This window comes from Pristiophorus japonicus, chromosome 1, assembly GCF_044704955.1.
Source record: "Pristiophorus japonicus isolate sPriJap1 chromosome 1, sPriJap1.hap1, whole genome shotgun sequence".
NCBI lineage: Eukaryota > Metazoa > Chordata > Chondrichthyes > Pristiophoridae > Pristiophorus > Pristiophorus japonicus.
The window spans coordinates 152,098,725-152,114,218 of NC_091977.1; the positions used below are offsets into that span (position 1 = coordinate 152,098,725).

The window sequence follows — 15,494 nt, forward strand, 5'->3', positions numbered from 1 at the left end:
CCCGCACTGCGCTCCACGTGCCGCAGCACAGTTCCGCTCACTGGTTGAGTGTTACATTTTTTATTCTCCTCCTCTCGTTCTTGCCTTCATCTCAAGCAGGTTGATAGTTCAGTTCCCGGGGCTGCTGAAAGTGGAACCACAGAGTACGTCTCATTAACAACGATAGAGAGGCCCTACAGCTTTGCGTGGATGTCAAACTAGAAATAACTAGCTCAACTCCAAAAAGCTAACAACTCAAGAACGAACGATCTACGTAAACAAATAGTTACTTGGGCTTCCTAGCTTAAGCAGTAGATATACACAGAAGAGACTGGATGCTAGGCGGTTCTTCTTTTCCAAGAGAATAGCGAGCCTCTGGACTACATTGCGAGGTGGTGAGTGATGTAATGTATGTGGATAAAACAAATGAAGGACAGAGACACGCTGAGCTGCTAGTCCGTGAGCTTGCTTTATTAGCCAAGAGCGAACTGAGCATAAGAACATAAGAAATAGGAGCAGGTGTAGGCCATTTGGCCCCTCAAACCTGCTCCGCTATTTAATATCATGGCTGATCTGATCATACACTCAGCTCCATTTCCCTGCCTGCTTCCCATAACCCTTCACTCCCTTAATGCTCAAAAATCTATCCCCACCTTAAACATATTCAATGACCCAGCCTCCACAGCTCTCTGGGGTGGAGAATTCCACAGATTTACCAACCTCTGAGAGAAGAAATTCCTCCTCATCTCAGTTCTAAATGGGCAACCCCTTATGAAACTATGCCCCCTAGTTCTAGTTACCCCCACGAGTGGAAACATACTCTCTGCATCTACCTTGTCGCGCTCCCTCATTATCTTCGATGTTTCAATGAGATCACCGCTCATTCTTGGAAACTCCAATGAGTATAGGTCCAACCTGCTCAACCTTTCTTCATAAATCAACCCCCTCATCTCAGGAATCAACCTAGTAAACCTTCTCTGAACTGCCTCCAATGCAAGTATATCCCTCCATAAATAAGGAGACCAAAACTACGCGGTACTATAGGTGTAGCCTCACCCATACGCTGTACAGTTGTAGCAGGACTTCCCTGCTTTTATAAGAACATAATAAATAGGAGCAGGAGTAGGCCATACGACCCCTCGAACCTGCTCTGCCATTTAATACGATCATAGCTGATCTGATCATGGAATCAGGTCCACTTTCCAGCCTGCTCCCCATAACCCCTTTTCGGTTAAGAAACTATGTCTTAAATTTATTCAATGACTTAGCTTCCACAGCTCTCTGAGGCAGCGAATTCCACAGATTTACAACCCTCTGAGAGAAGAAATTCCTCCTCATCTCAGTTTTAAATGGGCGGCCCCTTATTCTAAGATTATGCCCCCTAGTTCCAGTCTCCCCTATCAGTGGAAACATCCTCTCTGCATCCACCTTGTCAAGCACCCTCATAATCTTATACGTTTCGATAAGATCACCTCTTATCCTTTTGAATTCCAATGAGTAGAGGCCCAACCTACTCAACCTTTCCTCATAAGTTGTCATGTATGTACATGCTGATGTAGCCACCAGATGATGTCATTATTGGAGGCCACTGAGCAACACGCACATGGTGCTGCTCTGGTATTTTGAGAGTCAGGCACTTTAAATATAACAAAGCCAAGGTTTACCTTGCTTAGTTAAACAGTACTCAGTTTGAACCTTTATTGCATCCGTCTAGTGGGACCGTGCAAGTTCGGGACGGTGTTGGCAGACATGCTGCGGGACTTTTTATCGGTATCAACCACGAGGTGATCCTGCGCAAACTTCTGGTGGTGGAGGAGTTGGATTTAAAAAGAGCCATCCAGATCGTTCAATCATGTATGACGACGGACAGGAATCTAAAGCAAATAGCGGTGAAGAACCAAACCTCGGCAAGTACTGTAAATGCAATTGATTCGGCGTTCAGCAGAGCGGCAAATGGCAGGGCCTATCCGGCTGCGTTCGCGAATGACTCGGTGTTTGGCAGAGCGGCACATGGCGGGGCCTATCTGGCTGGGTTCGCAAAACCTGTGGCTGCCAAAAGTCCACCAGCGGGAATGTATCCGACTTCTCCGTGTTGCCATTGTGGGGGAAATCACCACCAGTGCCAATTTAAGCAATATAATTGCAAAGGCTGTCTGAGAGTGGGGCATCTCCAGCGCAAGTGTCCGCAAATGAGCAAGTGAGCTGCGACACACCACGTGGAGGATGAGAGTCAGACTAACGCGGATCCGGATACGCAATCCGAGATGCCAGAAGAGGAAGTGTATGGACTGTACTCTTTCATAAACAAGAGTAAACCAATTTTGATTAATGTGAAATTTAACGGGGCATCGATGGAACTGGACACAGGGGTGAGTCAATCGATCATGAACGAGAGGGCATTTAATAATCTGTGGGATACTAAGACTGTGAGGCCCAGGCTGAGTCCTGTTAACGCCAATCTGTGCATGTACACCAAAGAATTGATAAAGGCGATTGACAGTGCACAAATTAATGTGTCGTATAACGGTGTGGTTCACAAGTTACTGCTGTGGATTGTTCCAGGCAATGGCCCAACGCTGCTCGGCAGGAGCTGGTTGGAGAAAATCAGATGCGACTGGAACGACATAAAGGCGTTGTCGTCGGAGGAAGATACATGTACCCAAGTATTGAGCAAGTGCCCTCGCTGTTCGAACCGGGTATCGGAACTTCACGGGAGCCAAGGTGTAGATCCACGTGGACTCGGATGCAAGACCCGTCCATCATAAAGCTCAGGCAGTGCCGTATATGATGAGGGAGAAGGTCAAAATTGAACTGGACACACTCCAGCGTGAAGGGATCATATCACCTGTCAAATTTAATGAATGGGCCAGCCCCATTGTTCCTGTGCTGATAAGTGATGGCACAGTCAGAATCTGTGGAGGCTACAAGGCTACGATCAACAGGGTTTCAAAACAAGATCAGTACCCATTACCGAAGGCTGATGACTTGTTTGCGATGCTAGCCGGATGGAAGTCTTTTACAAAACTGGATTTAACGTTGGCCTATATGACGCAGAAGTTGGTCGAGATGTCGAAGAGACTTACGTGCATTAACACGCTCAAAGGACTGTTTATTTACCACAGGTGCCGTTTGGAATTCACTCAGCTGCAGTAATATTCCAGAGGAATATGGAAAGTCAACTGAAGTCCGTTCCCAGAACTGTCGTGTTCCAAGATGACATCCTGATCACCGGTCGTGACTCCAAGAAACATCTGAACAACCTGGAAGAGGTTTTACTGCGTTTGGACAGAGTGGGACTCAGACTTAAATGCCCGAAGTGCGTCTTCATAGCACCGGAGGTCGAATTCCTTGGGAGGAAAATCGCCGCTGATGGCACCAGACCTACTGACGTGAAAACCAAAGCCAACAAGAATGCACCCAAGCCGCAGAACGTGACGGAGCTGCGTTCGTTCCTGGGTCTACTCAACTACTTTGGTAACTTCCTAACTAAATTGAGTACCACTGCACATGCTATTGAGAAAAGGCTGGGTGTGAGTGCAAGACAGAACTTTCGAGAAAGCCGCCAATCTGCTTTGCTCAAACAAGCTGCTGCTACATTATGACCCATGTAAACGTTTAGTTTTGGACTGTGACGCATCGTCATATGGAATTAGTTTACGTGTTACAACAAGCCAATGAGTCGGGGAAACTTCAATCTGTCGCGTATGCATCCAAAAGTTTGTCTAAAGCAGAAAGAGCCTACAGTATGGTAGAAAAAGAACCGTGTTTGTACGGTTTTAAAAAGATGCATCAATACCTGTTCAGTTTGAGGTTCGAATTAGAGACCGATCACAAGCCGCTCATTTCGTTGTTTTCAAAAAGCAAAGGTATCAATACCAACGCTTCATCCCGCATCCAAAGTTGGGTGTTGACATTATCTGCCTATGATTATGTCATTTGCCACAGACCTGGCACAGAGAATTGTGCCGATGCTTTGAGCCGGTTGCCGTTGTCCACAACGGAGGTGGAAACACCACAACCGGCAGATTTAATGTTAATCATGGATGCTTTTGAGAGTGAAGGTACCCGTGTCACTTCTCAACAAGTTAATACCTGGACCAGCCAGGACCCGATATCATCGGTGATAAAGGGTTGCATCCTCAAAGGAGATTGGTCTGCCATACCTAAGCAAATGTGCGAGGAGGCCAAACCGTACATTTGTCGCAAGGACGAACTGTCTATTCAAGCAGATTGCATATTGTGGGGCAATTGTGTTGTAATGCCTAAGAAAGGGAAAGGGAAGTTTGTGCATGAGTTACACAGCACACATCCTGGTATAGTTATGATGAAGGCCATCGCTAGGTCCCATGTATGGTGGCCAGGAATTGATTCTGAGCTGGAAGCACGTGTACATCAGTGCAACACTTGCATGCAGCTCAGCAAAGCACCAGCAGAATTGTCGCTGAGTCTGTGGTCAGGCTCATCCAAACCTTGATCCAGGATCCATGTAGATTTTGCAGGTCCCTTCCAGGGCAAGATGTTTTTAGTGGTGGTGGATGCTTATTAAGTGGATAGAACGCATAATCATGTCATCCAGCACGTCCATGGCAACCATAGAGAATCTCCATGTCATGTTCGCGACACATGGTCTGCCTGACATAGTAGTGAGCGACAATGGGTCATGCTTCATCAGTGAGGAGTTTCAGGAGTTTGTAAATCTCAACGGCATAAAACATGTAAGGTCAGCACCGTTCAAGCCTGCGTCCAACGGGCAAACTGAACGTGCAGTACAAATTATCAAGCAAAGCATGAGGAGAGTAACCCAAGGGTCACTGCAGACCCGCTTGTCCTGCATACTGCTGAGTTACAGGACAAGACCCCACTGATTCACAGGGGTCTCGCCCGCTGAACTCATGATGAAAAGAGGTCTTAAGACCAAGTTATCTCTGGTACACCCAGATTTAAGTAATCATGTTGAATACAGAAGACAGAATCAACAAGAGTATCACGATCGCACAACTATGTCACGCAAGATTTCTGTTAATGATCCTGTATGTTGAATTATGGTCAGGGTCCCAAATGGATCGCTGGTACGGTCATGGCCAAGAAGGGCAACAGAATATTCGTTATTAAGCTCAAGAATGGGCAAACTTGCAGGAAACACATGGATCAAACAAAGCTGAGGCACACCGACGAGCCAGAGCAGTCGGATGAAGAAACCGTCGATGACCAACCAACCTACCAGCAGCCTTCAGTGGACTCAAGGGTCATCAGTGACCCCAGAATTTCCATCACAGACTTATTCAATAAAAATGGAGTTGCAATTCCTGACATGGCCACTGCCACCCCCAACAAGTCAGCCATCCAGCCACCAGCCACAACAGACTCCGCACATTCACCCAAGGCCGGAATCGAACTGAGAAGATCAATCCGGGAGCGTAAAGCACCGGACAGTCTCAACCTGTGAAAGAGTGTGATAAGATCTCAGAGGAGGGTATTGTCATGTATGTACATGCTGTTTGTAGCCACCAGATGTTGTCATTGTTGGAGGTCACTGAGCAGCACGTACATGGTGCTGCTCTGGTATAAAAGGTCAGCCATTTTGTGAGTCAATCACTTTGGGCCAAAATAAAGCAGAAGCAAGGTTGTACCTTGCTTAGTTAAACAGTACTCAGTTTGAACCTTTATTGCATACATAACGTAAGTCAACCCCCTCATCTCCGGAATCAACCTAGTGAACCTTCTCTAAACTGCCTCCAAAGCAAGTTTAGCCTTTCTTAAATATGGAAACCAAAACTGTTCGCAGTATTCCAGGTGTGACCTCACCAATACCCTGTATAACTGTAGCAACACTTCCTTGCTTTTATACTCCATTCCCTTTGCAATAAATGCCAAGATTCCATTTGCCTTCCTGATCACTTATTTTACCTGCATACTAGCCTTTTGTGTTTCATGCACCAGGACCCCAGGTCCCGCTCTACTGCAGCACTTTGCAATTTTTCTCCATTTAAATAATAACTTGCTCTTCGATTTTTTTTCTGCCAAAATACATAACCTCACACTTTCCAATATTATACTCCATCTGCCAAATTTTTGCCCACTCACTTAGCCTGTCTATGTCCTTTTGCAGGTTTTTTGTGTCCTCCTCTCCTCACACATTGCTTTTCCTCCCATCTTTGTATCGTCAGCAAACTTGGCTACATTACACTTGGTCCCTTCATCCAAATAATTAATATAGATTGTAAATAGTTGATCCCCCAGCACCAATCCCTGTGGCACCCCATTAGTTAATGTTTGCCAACCGGAAAATTACCCATTTATCCCGACTCTGTTTTCTGTTGATTAGCCAATCCTCTATCCATGCAAATATATCACCCCAACCCCGTGAACTTTTATCTTGTGCAGTAACCTTTTATGTAGCACCTTGTCAAATGTCTTCTGGAAGTCCAAATACACCACATCCAATGGTTCCCCTTTATTCACCCTGTTCGTTACATCCTCAAAGAATTTCAGCAAATTTGTCAAACATGACTTCCCCTTCATAAATCCAAGCTGACTCTCTCTGGCTGAATGCTTTTCCAAATGTCCTGCTACTGCTTCTTTAATAATGGACTCCAACATTTACCCAACCACAGATGTTATGCTAACTGGTCTATAGTTTCCTGCTTTTAGTCTGCCTCCTTTTTTAAATAGGGGCGTTATATTTGCAGTTTTCCAATCTGCTGGGACCTCCCCAGAATTCAGGGAATTTTGGTAAATTACAACCAATGCATCCACTATCCCTGTAGCTATTTCTCTTAAGACCCTAGGATGCAAGCCATCAGGTCCAGGGGATTTATCTACCTTTAATCCCATTATCTTATTGAGTACCACCTCCTTAGTGATTGTGATAAGTTCCTCCCTCCCTATAGCCCCTTGACTATCCACCGATGGGATATTTTTAGTGTCCTCTACCGTAAAGACTGATACAAAATATTTGTTCAGAGTTTCTGCCATCTCCATGTTCCCCATTACTAATTCTCCGGTTTTGTCCTCTAAGGGACCAACATTTATTTTAGCCACTCTTTTCTTTTTGTCCCTCGGTGACATCATCCAAAAACAAAACGAGTTCCACATGTACGCTAACAGCACCCAGCTCGACATCACCAGCACCTCTCTTGACCCCTCCACTGTCCCTGATTTGTCACACTGCTTGTCTGATGTCCAGAACTGGATGAGGAGACATTTCCTCCAGCTAAATATTGGGAAGACCAAATGCATTGCCACAAACACCGTTCCCTAGCCACCAACTCCATCCCTCTTCCTGGCAACTATCTTAGGCTGAACCAGACCATTCGCAATCCTGGGTGTCGTATTTGACATTGAGATGCGCTTCCAACCACATATCCGCTCCATAACCAAGACCGCCTACTTCCATCTCCCTCCGTAACATCGCCCGTTTCCTCCCAGGACAACAACTAACCTGTGAGTAGTGGATGAGCTCTTTAAATAGTGCTGTTGAAAGGTTCTTCCTGACTTTTAGTGCCATGAGTTGCTGAGTGAATCCAGTGTTATGGCAGTCTAATATCAGAAAAAAGTCCTACAACATTTGAATAATTTATTCATCTTTTTAAATCATTCTGGCGTGAGCCTTGGATGCTTTTTGTTGTGCAGGTTCTACAAGCTGTCCCCGTTGCACAGCAAAGTTTTGCAGAATGCAGAAAGCCCCCAGACATGTTCAGACAATGAAAATATTCGGTTGAGGAGTCCAATGGGCTGCTCAGTGATGGCTCTAGTGGTCTCATGGCTCAGGTTGTATCTTGGTTCAGTGGTTTTGTAACAGTGTTATGATCCAGGTTTAAAGAGGATAGGCTTTATTCTCAAGGTGGAGACCCAGCACAGTATAAAGAAAGACTTGCATTTATACAACACCTTTCACAAGCTCGGTCAGTCAGTTGTTCAGTTGGTAGCACCCTCACCTCTGAGTCAGAAGGTTGTGGGTTTAGGTCCCACTCCAGAACTTGAACGCAAATATCTAGGCTGACATTCCAATGCAATACTGAGGGAGTGCTGTCTTTTGGATGAGATGTCAAACCGAGGCTCCGTCTGCCCTCAGGTGAACGTAAAAGATCCCGTGACACTATTTCGAAAAAGAGCAGGGAGTTATCCCCGGTGTCCTGGGCAATATTTAGCCCCCAACAACATCACTAAAGCAGATTATATGGCTGTTTGTGGGAGCTAGCTGTGTGCAAATTGGCTGCCGCGTTTCCTACATTACAATAGTGACTACACTTCAAAAGGTAGTTAATTGGCTGTAAAGCACTTTGAGACGTCCGGTGATCATGAAAGGTGCTATATAAATGCAAATCTTTCTTTCTTTCGTTCTCTCAGGATGTCCCAAAGTACTCTACAATCAATTAAGTACTTTTGAAGTGTAGTCATTTTTGTAATATAGAAAATGAGGCAGCCAATTTACATACAGCGAGGTCTCCCAAACAACAATGAGGTAATTACCAAATAATGGTGTTGTAGGGTATTGGGCACCTGCTGAATATATCTATATGCGTATATGTTTAAAATGGCCAAATATAAAATGGCTGCCCAAGCATGATGGGAACTCAGTTAGTCAAGCAATAAACTGCTGACTGAGGCTGACCGAGCAATGACCCTGTGAGGCCCACTACCGGGAATGCCTTGGATCAACAGCTTGAGACAAGATAACTATAACGAACCATTATAGTACCTGGTATGGAATGTCCTTAATCAATGACTTCACACAGCAGAGCCCCGAGGAACAGAGATAAGGGGGCGCCTGCATCACATAACAAGATCATGAATCAGCCCGAGCTGACAAGAACCGAACATACATCCCCTGAGGTATCAGGGGAATTCTATTGGGCTAAAGAAACCTATATGTAATCTATAATCATTATGATTGGATTGTGTCCAGCCGATGTGGGCTGAAGTAACTGTAATGAACTGTTGTAAAACATATAAATATCGATGGATTTCTTTGTTCGGTGGAGTGGAGTGCCTGGAGTTGGACTAGAGGCTCTCTCCCTGCCGTTTTGGCATTGGAACCGACCCAGAGTGTTGAGTGATTCTTGCAGGAAAACATTCGCGCTAACAGTGGCGTCACGAACAGGATTTCCCGGAGTCGCTGGACGCCCTTGGAAAAACCCGGGTGAGTATAAAAAATGTTTAATTATAAAGGGTGTGGGAGGTGGAAGCCGGTTGATCGACACGAGAAGACGGTCTAATATCTCAAATGACTAGCCTGAGCCTGAATTAAGAGGACTTTAGTCCCATGTGACGGCCAGGAACTAAGTAGGCGTAGGAAACACACTTAGGCCGTGGGATCGTGATACCGAGCAACACTTCCCAGACCCAGTAGTGTGATTTGAAAATATACCCCAGAGACCAGGCGGTGCACAGCGACCAACGGAAACTAAACCCGTGAACAGGGTCGGACCGACAGACAAAACAGTGGTAGGTAGTCGTTCAGGAGGCGTGGGGCACTGCGGGAATTTCTTAAACGCGTTTTAAGAATTGTATAAGTTTGTGTAACAGTAGAACTTGTGACCTGACAGTAGCCAGGAGACCGTCTACTACAAGTTATGCTAGGTAAAAATCGGACCTCTGAGAGTAGATTCCTAACGGTTCTAGTCCTACCCAGGAATGGCCAATAAAGCAAGTAACCTCGATTGGGGATTGGAAGGGTCCCTTACCCGCCACCTGGCGAAAAAACAAAAGAAACTAATTGAGAAGATGATTAAGTCAGGATGGGATCCCCAGGACCCCCAGCAAATCAGCGGGAATGGTGGGAGAAGGAAAAGAAAGATAAAAATGAAAAGGCTGTGGTCTTGATACTGCGAGCCCATGTAAAATTAACAGAGGAAGTAAATCAATATGTAAGAAATTTTTTAAAAACCTGATAGTGATTATCTTAAGTTAAGTATGGATCCAAGAATAGAGCCAGCTAAACAATAAACTTTGTTGAATGAAAAGAGACTTTTGTGAATGTCTGTCTAGGAATAAGATAAAGAACAGAGAAGGGAAACTGTAATGCCTTTTAAAAAAAAAGAAGCTTGTGTGGGTGTGTCGAGGCTGCAGGCTGGGGAAGTAAGGTCCCATTTTTCCTTTGTGTAAAACCTTGACGTGAAAGCTTCTAGCTCAGTAAAGAGATTTTTACACATGCTGCGTCAGAAGCTAAAGCTTAAAAAAAATTTAATTTATGAGATACTGTATCACAAAATTGAAGTTACAGAGCAAAAGATTAAAGTTTTGATCAGCTTCTAAAACAGAAGTTAGGCAAAAAAAACCAGTATTACCATATTTGACATTTTGTAATTCAACAATAAATATCAATTCTACAAAAGGGGAGCAGAAATTAGGATGGGAACAGTGAAGAATTAATTTTGTTGTGAAGGTTTCAAGTACCACTGGTTCAGAAAAGGCACAACAAAATGCGATACATTTAAAACAAAAAGTTAAATCTGATCTCTTTTTAAAAAAAAAAGAAATAAAACTAAAAGGTTTGAAAAAAGATGTAACGTACTAAATAAGTGCTGAAAAAAAAATGTGTTTGCAATGGAAAAAGACCTAACTTACTAAATACTAGTTGATGTTTGCTGTGAAAAAGATATTGGTTTAATTGGGAAAAGGAAAAAAAAAATTGGAAGAGGTAAAAGACACTCTACATTGATAATGATTTTAAATTACGATAAAGTTTCACTGCAGTTTGAAAAGATTTCCAGAATAGCCGGGTTGTTTATCAAGAAAAGTCCCGAACAGTCTAAACAAGGAGGAGGGTTTTGAAAATAACCGAGGAGAAAAGATCTAAGCTATGCGAACTCAGCAGAGAGAGAAATAAAACACAAGATTTGCCCAGTGAACGGAACCATTAAAAAAAACCGAAATGTTGGAATGTATGCAGCTTGTGTGAAAATTGGATTTCAGTCTCTCATTTAAAAAAAAATCTTTGGCAAGTACTTGAATTAGAAGTTTAGAAAATGCTGTCTTTCCCAATGAAAAGATTTTTATTATGACCACTTTACTAATGATTTCTGCTGTTTTAACGGATTCCTAATTTCTAAGCAAGTTTTGAAGGCACAAAGATTTGGATGATTACGCGAAGTCACGTAATGACATCAGGCCTTCTTACAAACCTGTAAAGGAGTTAACCCTTTCCATTGACAGCTGTTTTACACTGGACCTTACTAATTTAAATTTCTTACTAAAATAAAGAAGACTCACCTGACAGACAGAGTAAATGGTGGGATAGTCAGAATAAAAATAAAACAGAACTAGCTGGTCAAGAATTAAAAGTTAAGATAAACAGGCTGGAAGAGATTTTTAAAAACGGGACCATGCGGATAGTGCAGTGTGCAGCCATAGCACCATCACCTATGACAATCGAGCCAATGTACTCCACAGGGGGTAGGTATAGTCCACAAATCCAACCTAACAGTAAAGCAGACTGCGATGTTTGGAGGAATAGTGGTGGCATTGGTGTTGATTGGAGTTTGAATAATATTTAGATGGGTCATCGTGCAGGCTCGAGCACAGCAGGCTCAAATACAAAACCGACGGCAGTCCAGACAGGGACATGAAGTGATAGAGATGGTACGACTATAAAGAATATGGATAACCTAATCCTTACCTCCGATTCCACAGAGTGACCGCGACACAAGTAGACCAGAACCTAACACCTGGTGATGACCAGGCTGTCTGTTTAAAATTGCAGATAAAATTCACCGAGATGGGACCGCGACGACTGATTCAACTCATAATATTGGGAACCTTAAGACCCACGCAAACACTGGATTATACCAACGGATTGCAGCGCACTCAGGAAATAAACAACTACATGAACTATGGAGTCTTGTTTAATTTAACGGATGGAATGTGCATCCCAGCAGCCAAGGACTGGAGCAAGGACAGGACTTATTTTAATGCATGGCTGCAAGTGAACCTGAATAAGGACAAAGTATGCGTGCAATGCTCCACGGGTACGAGGAGCAGTTGCATTGGGCGAAGGGAGGCCAGGGGGCTCGATAAATGTATTTGGGATAATTTGTGCGCCCCCTGCCCAACCACAACCGTTAGTCACCCACAAAAAGGGGGTGGGGCTGTGTGGATACTACAAGGAGGTAGAGGCTGCCGCAATATTGTTGTATGTATGCTTCTCACCCACTCCGACACCGTGCCCCATAACAACCACCACACAGCCTGAGGAATTGCCATGCCCCATAACTACTAAGGGACCAGAAAATGGGATTGTACTGTTCAACGAGGGTGAACTATTATATGATAATGTCAAACATGAAATTGTGCCTGTCCTGATCAATGTCTCAGGCATACGAATGCCGAAATATTGTACAGAGCAGGCAAGAAATATGTACAATGTATTCAGTAAAGTTGTATGCAGCAGGCTGCCGATGCAATGGGTGCCAGTGGATTCCAAGGACAGGAGTCAGCCCCCAGGATAAAGAGGGGAATAGTTAATGATGTTGCTACCGGCTTCAATACAGGGACCTCCGTAGTAAACTCGATAGACATACAAGGGTTAAACGAGAGGGTGGAACAGCTTAGAGGGGTGATGAAGGGGTTATTAGAGAGGGTGGAGCAAAACCAGGAAGACCAAGCCAACCTAGGAAAGGAGGGTGCCGAAATCCAGTTGGATGGCATCTCAGTCCTGGAAGCTCACGCCAAAACCATCAATCACCTCATTGATAGAGAAAATGAAGATACAGGAAAGCAAAGACAGGGGCAACTCTGTCACGCTTATGGCCTGTGGATGATGGGACGGATCCGCCACAATCTCGATCAGATCCAAAGCGGGGAGGTACCCGATTGGATAGACAGTTCACATTTGGCTCAGTTGGCTAACCAGAGGGGGACACTGGATAATTGTACTCTGAAGGGACTGACCCGAGTATACCCAGCGATTCCAGATTGCCAGATGGGTAGGACTACTGGGATAGGGGTAGTCCTGATGATCCCTATAGCCACGCCGGATCCAGGGCCGTTCCCCCTGTACCAACTAGAGAATATCGGAGTCATACTGGAAAATGTCTCCATACGTTACTATCTGACCACCACCTCCGCCGTTCGCCGAAACGACATACTTACCGGGATTTCCCTAACAGAATGCAAGCAAAGGGGGGAGATCACAGTATGTCCTCACCCGGTGGGCCGAGGTGAGCTAGACGAGTGCGGGTTTAACCGAACCGACAGATGTGTACTAGAAATAGTGCCCGCACACAGGCACCTTGCGAGGGCAGGCTACGGAGGGAAGGGAAGATACTGCGTCTCTACTACAGAGCGTTCATACGAGTATAATGACCTGCAGTGCCCGATACCGCAGCCGAACTTTTGCTTTGCGCCGCTACGACCTGTCACGATCGGGCAAGCACATATCACCCAGGTTAGGCGCCGGAAACCCGAAGTTATTAATGTAACCGATCAGCTCCACGATCATTTGCAGGATTATGACGAGCCAGATCAGGTCCCTATCCCACATCTAACCGAAGTATTACGGGAATTGAGGCTCGGGTGGGTCAATCCGTAAAGCTCTACCACCAACTGCAAACTAAAATCAAAGTACTGGAAGAAGATATCGATGTAGACTTACAAAGTCAGAGTTGGTGGAGAAAGGTCTGGGACTGGGGAATAACTGTGAACATCCATCCTTGGATTCGAATAATTTCACACATACTGGTTGGGATACAATTGATCTTAGCAATAACATGGGGCATAATGGCCTGCCAGGCATGCAGGCACCACGTGCAACGAAGAGGGACCCATGCCCGGTCCCCGGATATTAAACAAGCCTGTCTAATAGAGGGGCAGGAGGATTTGGCCTTTGTCAATTTGATCTAAGCAACTGGGACTCCTGAAACCGCGTGACTGGCCAGCACGTTGAGGCAGGAAGTACCGGGCTGTGCACAAAAACTAATAAAGGTAAGGCGGTTGGTTAAAGGGGGACTAGGATTAGTCCCTTTACCGAAAGGGGGGAATTGTTGTAGGGTATTAGGCACCTACTGAATATATCTATACACTAGGCATGAGGCACCTGCTGAATATATCTATACGTGTATATGTTTAAAATGGCCAAATATAAAATGGCTGCCCAAGCATGATGGGAACTCAGTTAGTCAAGCAATGAACTGCTGACTGAGGCTGACCGAGCAATGACCCTGTGAGGCCCACTACCGGGAATGCCTTGGATCAACAGCTTGAGACAAGATAACTATAACGAACCATTATAGTACCTGGAATGGAATGTCCTTAATCAATGACTTCACACAGCAGAGCCCCGAGAAACAGAGATAAGGGGGGGCCTGCATCACATAACAAGATCATGAATCAGCCTGAGCTGACAAGAACCGAACATACATCCCCTGAGGTATCAGGGGAATTCTATTGGGCTAAAAAAACCTATATGTAATCTATAATCCCGTTATGATTGGATTGTGTTCAGCCGATGTGGGCTGAAGTAACTGTAATGAACTGTTGTAAAACATATAAATATCGATGGATTTCTTTGTGCGGTGGAGTGGAGTGCCTGGAGTTGGACCAGAGGCTCTCTCCCCGCCAGCGTAATAAAAGCCATTTTGGCGTTGGAACCGACCCAGAGTGTCGAGTGATTCTTGCAGGAAAACATTCGCGCTAACAAATGGGTTCTCCGACAGTGCAGCACTCCCTTAGTACTGCACTGAGCTGTCAGCCTAGATTTTGTGCTCTATTCTCTGGAGCGGGAATTGAACCTACAACCTACTGACTAATACTCAGGAAATCTGGCAAAAGCCTGTATGACTCACTGGTGGTGATCAATCACTAGCTGTCTATTAAGGGAATGGAAACCTATTCTATTTGTGAAAGCTGGTGACTCATTGGGAGAAGTCCTGATCATAGAATCATAGAATTTTACATGTCTGTGCTGGCTGTTTGAAAGAGCTATCCAATTAGTCCCATTCTCCTGTTCTTTCGCCATAGTCCAGCAACTTTTTCCTTTTCAAGTATTGAGGCAATTACCTTTTGAAAATAATTATCGAATCTGCTTCCACCACCCTTTCAGGTTGTACATTCCAGATCATAACAACTTGCTGCGTCAAAAAATATTTCCACAAGTCGCCTCTGGTTCTTTTGCCAATCATTTTAAATCTGCTCCCTGGTTAGCGACTCTCCTGCCACTGGAAACAGTTTCTCCTTATTTACTCTATCAAAACCCTTCAAGATTTTGAACACATCTATTAAATCTCCCCTTAAACTTTTCTGCATTAAGGAGAACAAACAGTTTCTCGAGTCTCTCTATATAATTGAAGTCTTTCATTCCTCATACCATTCTAGTAAATCTCCTCTGCACCCTCTCCAAGACCTTGTCATCCTTTGTAAAGTGTGGTGCCCAGAATTGTATTTTTACAAGAACCAATTAATTTTGTTCCAGATCAATGTCTCTAAAAGTTTCCCCACTACTGACGTTAGATTGATTAGCCTGTAACTACCGGGGTTTATCTCTCGCCCCTTTTTTGAACAGGGGTGTAACATTTGCA

The 15,494-nt window shown here is 44.6% G+C and overlaps 1 protein-coding gene across 2 annotated transcripts; it reads left to right on the forward strand.

Annotated features, from left to right (window-relative positions):
- Nucleotides 1-97: 97 nt before the first annotated feature.
- On the forward strand, nucleotides 98-14,505 carry LOC139266121 (uncharacterized). Of its 2 annotated transcripts, XM_070883971.1 has the most exons (3): nucleotides 98-374; nucleotides 9,048-9,121; nucleotides 11,684-14,505. In XM_070883971.1, the coding sequence occupies exon 3, from the start codon at nucleotides 12,362-12,364 to the stop codon at nucleotides 13,508-13,510; it is 1,149 nt and encodes a 382-aa protein (XP_070740072.1). In that variant the 5' UTR covers nucleotides 98-374; nucleotides 9,048-9,121; nucleotides 11,684-12,361; the 3' UTR covers nucleotides 13,511-14,505. The 2 variants fall into 2 exon arrangements, 1 of the variants encoding a protein (XP_070740072.1); XR_011593689.1 differs by lacking the exons at nucleotides 9,048-9,121; nucleotides 11,684-14,505 and adding an exon at nucleotides 1,694-7,397.
- The last annotated feature ends 989 nt before the right edge of the window (nucleotides 14,506-15,494 follow it).

Excerpts from the sequence above, each read along its gene's own strand:
- LOC139266121 (XM_070883971.1), top strand. The coding sequence starts at position 12,362 with ATGCAGCAGGCTGCCGATGCAATGGGTGCCAGTGGATTCCAAGGACAG.